Raw genomic sequence first — 12353 nt, 5'->3', positions numbered from 1 at the left:
TTGCCTACCAACCATTCACCGTCTACGTGGGGGGAGCATATGCTGCCTCAAAGCAAAGATTCAGTCACTTACAGCCCGCTCAGACGTCCCTTCCGCCACTCTGTGTCTTTCTTTGTGGGATGGCACTCAGTGCATGGCAGGTGGTAGCCCTGTAATACTTGGAAAACTAAAGGGACAGTTGTTTTACCTTTAGTGATATACATAAATACTAATCCAAATGCCATGTAACACTTAGAATAAACCAGAGCATCATGGGATAAGTATTCCCTCTTGAAATCAGGCCTGTTGATAAGTGAAGAGTAAAATGTCAAAAACTTTATTATGTAAATAACCTTCGTCTACCCTGAAAGTATTTTTTTTGTCTCACATGGTTCCATTTCCTTGACCTGTCCTCCTAAAGTGGATTTCTAGTCGTAATGTGGTAGTAAAATGTTGCTCCATGCTTTAAAACATAGCTCCACCCTGAAAACTTTGAGGTACTCTCTCTCTTGAGGTGATTTTCTCCCTAAGCTTCACAAGAGAAGATTATCTTACACCAATCAAAAGTGTTCTGAAGCCGTGCACTACAGTACTTTTCTGTGAGCTGTTATGAAAGCCAAGCTTCTGGGCAATGCAAGGAAACTCTAGAGGAAAGGCTGTTGTTTTATGCATTTCCAGCTGCAGAAAGTAGTAACACTTCATGTGGGAGTGCTGTATTCATTCTAGAATTTCTCCCCTAGAGGGATAATAGGACATTGCTTTTTCAGCTTTCAAAAGGGTATTACAAACCTTCTCTCCCAACACAAATACCGTATTTGACCTCATTCTGCTCTCACTCAGTAAAATGTTTTCCTTGGTGTCATAAGAATTATTAATGGTTCTGTTGGTTACATAATTTCCAATAAAGTTTTCAGGAGGATTTGGAAATCATTATATGCTTTCACTAGAATTGCCAGATGTGAAGGAGAATTAAGAATTAAACTGCCTGCTTAGCTTTGGCAGGTATCAGATTATGAAGTGCATTGTGCTGAAAATATGAATCAAAGGATAGGACTAAGTAAACACTTTCCTGGGTTTATGAAAAAGTGTTACCGTGTCATCCCCAAGGATTGATATTGGGATTGCTCTTTTAAAGATGATCTAGGAAAGAGAGTAAGAGATTCTTAGCTCTTCTAGGTAAAGAAGTAAAATTGATTGGCATAAGCTGAAAGAAGGTTCTAGAACATCATGTGAGTGGGCAGAAGAGGAGCAGATGGGACCTCATTTTCAATCAATTCAGCTCTTAACTAGTTCTGCCGTTCTCCACCTGATGAAATGTTGAAACTGTTCTTTTGAAGGGTTCTTTTGAAAACCTGATTAATTTCTTATTTCTTATCCCTTGAAGCTATTTGGTTGTTAAATGTGTATTTCCTCTCTCCATGTGCATATATCACATATATATGCATGCATCTATTATTCATGTGTTTAAAAATCTGCACAGATTTCATTTTATAATCTTTCATTGATTTGTTCTCATTTTTTTCCTCCTCTTTCATTCCTTTCTTATTTTTAGATGGGTCATTTTGTAGGAATAATGTAATAGAATATTTATTGTAAAATATCAACAATTTTATTAAAATATTTTGTGTAACTTATTATATGCTAATTTTAGAATGAAAATACCTCTTAGGCACTTTCTTTTCAAAACTCAGTAATTGCTTAGCTTCCAAACGGAGAGAGTTAAAATCTACCCTCTACATCCTTTTATGATTTCTAGGAGGTATTATAATCCGCCTTTTAGTACCTATGGGATTTGGAGCTTTTAAATAACATTGGTGTGCCTTGTATTTATAGCCCTGTCTTGATGTCAGTGCTCTTACCACTGAAATGATGCCATATACTTTGACAAGATAGCTTTGTCACCTTTTGAAAAATACTGCAAAATGATTTCTTGACTATTGCTTGCTATTCATGTTCAATTCTTAAAATTTGGTTCAAATCAGTTAAAGATTTAATACTAAATATTCACAAAAGAAGTACTTTTTAAGCCTGTAAAAAATATACATGACTCCTTCCTCTCTCTCTGTTCCTCCCTTGCTTGTGCTCTGTGTCTCTCTGCTTCTCAAAAATAAATATTAAAAAAAAATTTAATTAAAAAAAAGGTGGGGCTCCTAGTGGCTCAGTCGGTTGAGCGTCTGACTTCGGCTCAGGTCATGATCTCATAGTCCGTGGGTTAGAGCCCTGGGTCGGGATCTGTGCTGACAGCTCAGAGCCTGGAGCCTGCTTCAGATTCTACGTCTCGTTCTCTCTCTGCTCCTCCCTTGCTTGTGCTCTGTCTCTCTCCGCTTCTCAAAAATAAATGAACATTAAAAAACTTTTTTTAATTAAAAAAATATACATGACTCATTTCATGAGCTAAGGCACGCATTTCTATAAGGTCTCTGGAAAATAAAAATTACTTGGATCGCATAAGTATGTTTAAAATTCATGTTTCATGAAGTTAGTTGTCTGTGATATTAACTTTGATTTGGACCATTAAACAGTCTTCCAAATAAAAGTAGTTTTTTTTGGTAAAAGAATAACAAATTTGTCCTTTTTCGGTCACAGACATTAACCTATATTTTGTTCCTTTAGTTGCTTACTTCTTTTAATTTATTCCCCCTTGAGTATTTGTTATCGGATATTTTTCTGACCTGATTTAGGAGCTCTGTCTTATTACTGTTTTAAAACAAGTACCAAATTTAGCAGGAGACCATTTGCAAGATAAATTGGCTTAGAGGACTAAGATGAACACCAGCAGATTTACTTTCTCATGTTTAAATAAAGTACTCATTTTCCATGAAGTAACAAATTTCACTTGCAGACATGATTTATCCAAATCTGAAGAAGAGAAGAAACTAAAAAAAGGATTATTCGAATTTTAGATTTGCAGTGTTTTTAGTAGGAAAAGTAATGTTTTTAGTTATTTCATTTGGATTCTCAAAATGCTAGCTTAAATCAAGCCAAGCAGTGCCACAAGACAGTGGCTCCAAAGTCCGTCTACACTGCAGCAACATCGGAAGAGATGACCCACAGTTTTCTCCGTTTACTCCGTGAAGAAACATGCAGTGAGTACCTACTGTCTACCCGTGCGGGGACACACAGATACTCACTGTCTTCAAAGAGCCCTCCGTCTGATTGGGAGAAGCATGTAAACAGATATTAAGGCAATTCAGGAAGAGCAGTGTTAGAAATATTCATAAGACTGCGGGCGCATTTATCTGGAGTTGATTCCTGAGTTTAGAACTACTGGCTTGAACTAGTGGTGCTTAACGGTAATTTCACATTTATAACCTAGAACATTAGAGGTAATAGTATTAATATGGAGAAGGATTTTGTGTGAAATCTCCCACTTTTCAATTACAATTTTAACTTGTATGTTGAAAATTGAAAATGTTTATTACTGAGGAATTTGTCCTTAGGCCTGATACCTTTAAAAATGCAATGCATTGACCTGGCTTTTAAAAGTAAATTTTATAATTTAACCAATTCAACCATTTACTTTGGTTGAGCTAAATTTTGTTTTTGGATTTTGAAAAGAACCCAAGACTTAAAATTTGCCATATCTGGATATTCTGCAGTTGACCATGATTATTCAAGATGTGCAGAGATCTTCAGAAAATTATGTCAATGCAGATGGATACTTATCCTAAGAATACCATGTGATACGCATGGAAATCCAAATCTGCAAAAACTGACTAGTTGCACAACTATGGAATTTATTGAGAGTCTCTTTTATAACAGAAATCTCTTTTATTAAGATGACTACATGTTCAAACTGTGATATAGTTAACTTTTTAAGAGAATACCTATTTCAGTAATATTCACAATAGTACAGATAGATCTGTATTATATACTTTGTATTTTGCTAATTTGGTTAAGGAAGGGTGGCATTTAATTGACTCAAAATGCCCCATATGAACCTGGTAAAATCTTTCCATTAGGTGGTTAAAACTTCCACACGAACTTATCCATTTGCAACTATGGTTGCCAGAGTGTATCGTAAGTTTTGAAAGAAAATAAAAAGGCTAATCATTAGCCATATGTGATAGGCTGTGCTCCAGCATCCCGTCTCCATATTGCGGTGCCTAAAGGAAGTCTGGGTCAGTCTGGCTTATCCTACAGTACGTAGCCTTTGACTAGTGGCCACCCTGCCAAAGCCTAACATAAAGTATTAGAGGTGCTGACCTGGATTTCTTTCGGTGGAGCAATTATTGTGATGCCAAACATGCTGTTTTCTCCATTCTGTTACCTTTTGGTTTATAACCTTGCCTGGTACAATGGGGTGATGGGCAGAGGCGGGGGCGGAGGGGTGTGGAGCATGGAAAATAGAAATCCCTACCATGTGAGTCTGTTTCTTTCAGCAGATAATTCTATCAGAATGTAATACTGACACACATTTTTCTCCATTTTGAGTTCTACCTTAGTTGCTAACAGAGGCCTTGCCATTGGCCTTAAAATCTCTACCCAGTTTAATGCATCTTAAAACATACTTGGAGGGGCCCAGTCACTTAAGCCTCTGGCTTCACCTCAGGTCATGATCCAACGGTTCATGGGTTCAAGGTCTGCGTCGGGCTCTGTGCTGACAACTAGCTCAGAGCCTGGAGCCTGCTTCAGATTCTGTGTCTCCCCCTCTCTGACCCTCTTCTGCTTGTGCTGTCTCTCTCTGTCGATCAAAAATAAATTTAAAAAAAAACCCATACTTGGAATAGGTCTCTTTACATGAGGGAGAACATCTTAGATATTCAAGGACTGGTAAGGTCTCGGTTTAATCTTGGGTTTTTCTGGTTTTAGCTCTAATTAAACACAGACAAATTGCTTGACCCCTACCCCTTCTCTCATGACCAACAGAGCCACTGACCCTCCCCGCGCCCTGCCCCCCCCCCCTCCCCGCCAATCCAGTCACTGTCAGTCCTCTGAAAGGAGCAAGAGTGAATGGTCTTCAGTCAGCACAGAATGTCAGCAGGGATGAGGTAGCTAAGAATCCAGCTCCAGCTAATCAGAGAGAAAGAAGGATACTGAGGCAGGAGCACCCACTCTCCCACCCTCCTCCTGCCACATGATGATGAAAGTCCGGGGAGGTCCAGCCACAGGCACACCCACTGTCTTCTGAACTTCGGCACCTTCTTGTTTTTAGTACTGCCGCCCCGATCTGTTTGTCCCTATTACTCACCTAGAAGGAGCAGAAGAAAGTGGAGTTAGAGAAAAAATGCTGGTGTGATTTTTCTAATTAAAAGTGCTTTTTATTGAAAGGGTTTTTAAATCATAGAATTAAATTTGACTTATGTTTTTAAGTTCTGTGGCTCATGCAGCATGATAACCAAAAGGTGTGAATATTGTTCGTGGTGGCTACTTCCTAAAACGAAATTGTAATTTCTCAGGGGATCATGTGACTGCAGAAGCTTGTCATTAAAAGCTTGTTTTCTAGGTTCACCTATAATTTCAAATCCAAATAAGTCTCAAGAATATTTCTCTAAATCCCTTTGTATTCATATTTCTACCAAGGCATGGCCATCTTGGGAAAATACACACATAAGTAGAATCTGGGGGTGAAGGGGGACCTTTGTAAATTGTAAGCTGGAAAGTAAATAGTCTGACCTGATTTTTGATAATCCCATATTTCCATCTGATGATGAGTGCTTATCCTTTTCAATTTCCACCTTTATGAACACAATGATCTTAAGCAATTATCTACTGATTCTCTTTTCCATGTCTATTCAACCGTGATTCATTGATTTTTGACTGTAAAATAATTCACCTTGTGCTTATGAAGATGATATAGTACCAGTGAGTCACAAGGGCATCTACTGATTCTCATTCACTCTCAGAAACTAGTACTATGTAGTTTTCCTTCTCAGGGAAATTGAGTATTACACTGCTTTGTGGCCATTCTTTGAATCATATATCATTAAGATTGGACATGACTTTTTAACTGACTTGGGATTAGACAATTCTCCTATTTGGTTTTCCTTTCAGATTTAATGACATACAGGCTTTGAGAAGTGAGCAAATTCAGTTTTTCTGACTTGGAAGGATCCAGGCTCCTCTTTCCCATTCCATAGTCTCCATTCTCTCTTTTCCTTTTCTTCTTAGAGTCTCTGTCATAACTAAAGCAGAAATTTTATGACTCATTCATTTATTCAGTAAATATAATTGAGGAATCATGTGTCAGGATGAGCACTGGGAATATGATGGTGCCTCCCTTTTCACAGAACTTAGTCTTGTACAGGGGTTGGGAGGAGGTGGTGGCTTTAGATCCATCCTACTGCCTGTCTTTGTAAGTAAAGTTTTATTGGAACACAACCATACCCACTCATTTACAAATTATCTGTGGCTGCTTTTGTGTTATAATGGCAGACTTGAATAATTCCAGTGGAAACCCTGTGGTCTACAAGGTCTGAAATGTTTACTACTTGACCCTTTACAGAAAAAGCTAACTACTCCTCTAGTGGGTATGGTGAAGAAATAAATGCAGGCTGGACCTGAAAAAGCTTTATTAACCTTGTTAAAGAATGTAAACTCTCCTGAGAGAAGTGGACCAGCAGTGGAGTGTTGTAAATAGGGAAAGTAACATGTTCATATTTGAATTTTAGGAAAGTCACCATGACTGCTGTGAAGAGAGATAGTAAGTGCACGCATTAGAATGAGAAGCACTACAGTGGAGTGGTTAAGAGCATGGACTCTTGAGCCAGACTGCCTCGATTCAAATCTTGGCCCTACCATGTACTGATTCTGATGCTAAGTAACTTCTCTGTCAGATTTTCTATCAGTAAAATAGGGATGGTAATCGCAGAACCTAACTCTTGGTTAAAAAATACATGTGTGTGTGTGTGTGTGTGTGTGTGTGTGTGTGTTTGTATACACACACATACATACATACATATAAAGCTCTGAGAACATAGTGTTTGCAGTCATTGCTTTTATCACTGTGGTAGTAATCTGGTTAAGAAGTGAGGGTGGTCTAAACTAAAACAGTGGCAGTGAGGGTAATGGAGAGAAGTAGCCAGATTTAGGAGCTACAAAGACAATAGAATTGATAGGTGTTAGTGATTGATTGGATGCCAGTAGGGTAGATAAAAGAGAACCAGAAGTTGAGGATGAAATGCAGGTTCTGGATGCGATCAGTTGAGTGGATGGTGCTTCCAGTTCCCTAAATAGAGAAGACAGAAGACAGTAATTGGAATGGGCTTGTGATGTGAGGTAAATATAAGTTCAGTTTGGGATATCTTAAATTTAGGTACTAGATTGATATATCAATCTTATAAGTAGATATAATAAGAATGATAGAAGTAGGAATTTAGGAAGTAACCAACTAAAAGGTTTGGAGATCAGAAGTGTGATGTGGGCTGAGGAAATGGGATGTAAGAATCGTCAGTGTAAATTGCGTCATGATGCTTGGAAAATAATGACCTACCCCAGAATAAGGGTGGAATGATAGGTAGACTTCTAAATTTTTTTTCAACATTTTATTTACTTTTGAGAGATAGAGACAGAGCATGAGCAGGGGAAGGGCAGAGACAGAAGGAGACACAGAATCCAAGGCAGGCTCCAGGTTCTGAGCTGTCAGCCCGGAGCCTTGATGCAGGGCTCAAACCCACAGACCATGAGATCATGACCTGAGTCAAAATGGGATGCTTAATTGACTGAGCCACCCAGGCGCCCCTGGAATGATAGACTTCTAAGAGAACTATATAGGACACCAACAGTGAAAGATAAGACAGAAAGCCCTTAAATCAAAGAAAAGATCTTATCAACTTTGGGAGGAAAGTAAGTATGAAGTTTAAATCGGTGAAATACTCTCTGGTTGGGGTGGGCAAATTTGAGAAATATTTAAATTTTCAAGTTTTGTATTAGCATAGGCCAGCTTAAAACATAGCGTGCATTTATTCACATACAGTGATTTAAGTACTGTTGTATGCCATACTCTTCCAATATGCACTTTTCCCTTTATGCAATTTTAGGCAACATGTAGAGTTGATGCTATGGTTATGGATGTTGACATCTGATGACCTGGTCAATCTACTTTTCTGTATTGTCATTTCCTTCCCCTCATTTTTTACCTTCCCAGTTAATGATTCACTGGAGCCTTGATGTGAAAAATTGGAGGGGTGGGGAGAGACTGTCTTTCTTCTGTATGTGCTAGACTTGGTTCAACATCAACAGTTTGGGTCCAGTATCTTAGAGCTTTGTAATTGTTTTCCTATTTTAATTTCCTTACAACACTGCCACAACACTTCTCTTTTGGAAAGAGCCAGGAGATACATTGGAGACCAAGAACAACTTCTTCCATCATCAAAATCGGTAGGGCTCGCAGGTTAGGCTCCAGCTAATCCTTGCTCCTGAGGTGTGTGATGATTAGGAGCCCAACCCAGCCTGACGATTAGAAGCCTTATCTACCTTATGACACATGCCTGAAGACGGGTATCACATTTCTGTTACCAGGCTGAGTGTGAATTTTATATTTAGTTTTGTGTTACAGGAGAAACATTGTGGAAAAGCTTTGAAATGGGCCCAAAAGACTCCTAGGTATACTGACTCAGCTCCTAGGCTGTCTTGCCCTTTCACTATCTTTGGGCTGTTTTGCAGTGCTACACATGATAGAAAACTGATGGTAATGCAAAAGATTCTTGTCCACTGACATTGTGTACAATGGAGTGCAGTTGGTTATTGCCTTGTGAAATTAACTAATGTTACAAGGTTTGTGTCTGTTTGCAAATTCCTTGCAGTATATCTGATATTTAGATATTTGTTCTGTGGATTCACCTTTGAACCACTTGTAACATCGTACGGGTTTCCTTCTTAATTAATGAGCCAGTTAAAATCTAGGTCTCATGTTAAATAAAAACCGTTGTGTTACATATACATATGTACGTTTGTACATGCATCTCTAGAAAGATTCACCGAGTGCTGATATGGGTGACTATATAGAAGGGGCATCAGGAAAACTTGTTTTTCACTACATGCCCTTTTGGATCCTTTGAATTTTTTTTATCATATACTTATGTTACCTAACCAAACACTTTTCTTAAAAATTCCTTTTTGAAACCCCCCAAATCAATCGTTAGCTAGCCCTCACCAACACTTGAACTAAGTTCACATTTGAGTTAACTGTCTTTCTTTTTTTTATGTATGTTTATTTTTGAGGGGAAGAGAGAGAGCATATGAACAGGGGGAGATATATAGGAGGGGGACAGATGATCCAACGTGGGCTCCACATTGACAGCCGAGAGCCTGATGCAGGGCTCAAACCCACGAACCCTGAGATCATGACCGAGCCAAAAACTAAGAGTCAGACTCTTAACCAACTGAACCACCCAGGTGCCCCCAAATTAACTGGCTTTCCAAAGAGATCTTTGTTCCTGAATTACCTATCAGCAGATAGCAATCTATACCATAGCATCATACCTAGCACCTCTGTATGCTTTAAAATAAAGTCTTTAACTTTACTTTTCAAGGTAGCTCTCACTGTCGACACATCTTGGTCCAATGACACTAATTCTATTATGAATCTACGAAGGAATCAGATAATTACGGTGTGCAGTGAAGCCACAGACCTGCTAGCCTGTTTTGCAGTTCCAAGTTCACCTTGTCTCCCCCCAGCTGTGCATACTCAATAATCCTCTTGTCTAATTATAGCCAGCAGCCCTTCCTTGAAGGTAGAGGTTCTCAAGCTTAGATGCATATTAAAATCTCTTGGGGAGCTTTTAAAACTCTGAATGCCCAGACCAATTAAATCACAAAGTCTGGAGTTGGGACACAGACCTCAGCATTTTCTAAAGCCACTGAGGTGATGCTAAAGTTGAGAAACACTGTTCTATGCAAAGACTGGTAGTGATTTAGCAAAAACTTCACATAGAGTACCTCAGAAGCAGAAACACTCAGGATTTCCAACTGATGGCTCAGCATCGATGAGGAAGGTCCACACAGAAAAACGAGGCAGCCCTTACAGAATATCCTGATGTGAAAAATCTGTTTTGACCTGGGCTACTCTGGAAGGGGGCAAAGAAGGCACTGGGTGTGGTTTAAAAAGCCTGAAGCGACTTGCTTACAGTCATTAGCGTTTTTGTTCTTATTGTTTTGTGGTTCCAAATTCAGCTAAACTCTCACTGAGTAGAAAATACTATTGAGTGCGTATCTTCCCTGCCTTTTCCTCGGCCCTTGGAGGCACGAAGCCAGCCTGGTGATGGGTGACATCTAACACCGCTGCTACCATATGGCTGTATTACTGACAAATATCTATCATCTCCCAGGACATTTGGGAAAACCACGTGTCATATGTACATGGCCTATTAAATGTCCTTTTTTGTCAAAGCTCCTAGAATCCCATTGCTTTAATCTGTAACTATGTGCTTTATTAAGAAGTCTTTGATAGAAAGTTAGTTTTAGAAGGGGAGAAGAAAAAAAAATGCATCCATTCGTTTATTTTGGAATGGTTAGGCAAAGAAAGAGTCTATTTCTTGAGATGTCTCTCGCACCCGCAGCCCCCACCAAAAGAGATCTTTGAATGGGAAGTCCTGATCAATAGCCTGCTTCTGTTTAACATTTTAAATCATTTTATTGTTGCCTCAGCCTCTTATTAACATGAAAATTCGTAACATAAACTCTGCTGTGGTTTGCCTTCATGTACTCATTGTATATCCCCCTCCCTTTTATATAGGAAGACAGAGATGTCAATAACCCCATGCCTAACCGAGGAGGCAATGGATTAGCTCCTGGGGATGACAGATTCAAACCTGTGGTACCATGGCCTCATGTTGAAGGAGTAGAAGTGGACTTAGAGTCTATTAGAAGAAAAAACAAGGCGAAAAATGAACAAGAGCGCCATGCTGGAGGAGATAACCAGAAAGACATAATACAGAGGCAGTATCTCACATTTAAGCCTCAGACATTCACCTACCGAGATCCTGTGCTACGCCCAGGGATCCTCGGTAACTTTGAACCCAAAGAACCTGAGCCTCATGGAGTGGTTGGTGGCCCTGGAGAGAAAGCCAAGCCATTGGTTTTGGGACCAGAATTCAAACATGCAGTTCAAGCCAGCATTAAAGAGTTTGGATTTAACATGGTGGCAAGTGACATGATCTCACTGGACCGCAGCGTCAATGACTTACGACAAGAAGAGTAAGCACACATCCTCTTCTTTCTAAAACTGGGGCAACTATTGTTTTGATCGATATTGAGTTAGATTGTTAGGATGGAGAAAATAGTTTTGCCTTTATTTCAAGGAGATAAAAGGCTCTTCGGTCTGCAAAATGACCAGAAGGAGGAGATCACTTCATTTATGCCATTAGATTGAAGGTATGACATATAAAATCCTGGGGATTTTACATCAGTGCTGTGCAAATGTTGCTAGCACCTGGCTGTGAATTTTTTGTTACCAATCCACAAGGAGAACATGAACTTGTACCAGAGTGTAAACCAACTGTTAAATACTTTGTTTAGTACAAGTGACAATTTTTTAATAACAAAACTTGGTGTGTTGATTTTCATTCTGGATCAAGCTGCTTGTCTTGTGGAATAATAACAAATAGTAACGCTGCCCTAGAAGTCATACATCATTAACTAGACACTGATGTTTCCCTTAATTCTTTTGCTCAGTGCTGCAGCTGGAAACTGAAACTCTTGAGCATCTGCAGAAGGAGCACCCAAAAACATACTTTCACATCATTTTCCTGTAGTTTGATTTAAAATAAAGGGTTTCCAACTCTTAACTTGTGATAGACAGTGGTGATGGGATGAACTCAAAGCTGCTTCTGAACCGGTTCTACTCATCTAGGATCTAAGAGCCTCCAATAACATGGATGCAAATTTAATTCCGTGCGGCTAGAAAACTCTCAAAATGTATTCTGGTGTGTTGGTAATATTATCCTGAGACATTATAACACCTTTATGCACGCACATGCAGACCCCACAACAGCATTCTTTATGATTCTTTACCTGATGTAGTGCTGTTTAGTAAACGTTGGCCATTCGTATATTTATTGGTAAGAGTGAGACGGGGTGGGGTGAATGAAATGTGCAAAGAAAGTCAAAGGAATAGAAGTAATAGAACCATGTTGGGGAGAGACGTAACCTCTTTTCCACAGAAGAGTTAGAACATCTCAAGGGGCTGTGAAATAAGAATTATCCTGGCTCAATTTATTCCAAATTAGAGACTTGCCTAGTCATAAGGTTGCCAGATTTAGCAAAAATAGAGGACACTCCATTAAATTTGGATTTCAGATAAACGATGAAAAAGTTTAGTCTAAATATATCCCCAAAAGTATATGGGACGTACTTATACTTCGATGTTTGTCTGAAGCCTGAATTTAGCTGGCTGTGCTGTACCTCTCCAGTTGGGCTGAGGGTGGCTGTTCAGA

At 39.1% G+C, this 12353-nt stretch overlaps 1 protein-coding gene across 3 annotated transcripts in view; it reads left to right on the top strand.

Annotated features, from left to right (window-relative positions):
• The window catches only part of GALNT7 (polypeptide N-acetylgalactosaminyltransferase 7), a 134256-nt gene that overhangs the window by 58347 nt on the left and 63556 nt on the right, over nucleotides 1-12353 (top strand). For all 3 annotated transcript variants that reach the window (XM_029938747.1, XM_029938749.1, XM_029938752.1), the window contains exon 2: nucleotides 10655-11115. In XM_029938747.1, coding sequence (XP_029794607.1) covers nucleotides 10655-11115 — 461 coding nt within the window. The remainder of the gene's footprint in view (nucleotides 1-10654; nucleotides 11116-12353) is intronic.

The sequence above is a fragment of the Suricata suricatta genome, chromosome 1 (assembly GCF_006229205.1).
Source record: "Suricata suricatta isolate VVHF042 chromosome 1, meerkat_22Aug2017_6uvM2_HiC, whole genome shotgun sequence".
Lineage (NCBI taxonomy): Eukaryota > Metazoa > Chordata > Mammalia > Carnivora > Herpestidae > Suricata > Suricata suricatta.
Note: the sequence above shows the minus strand (reverse complement) of the source record. Positions and strands in the feature narration are given on the sequence as shown.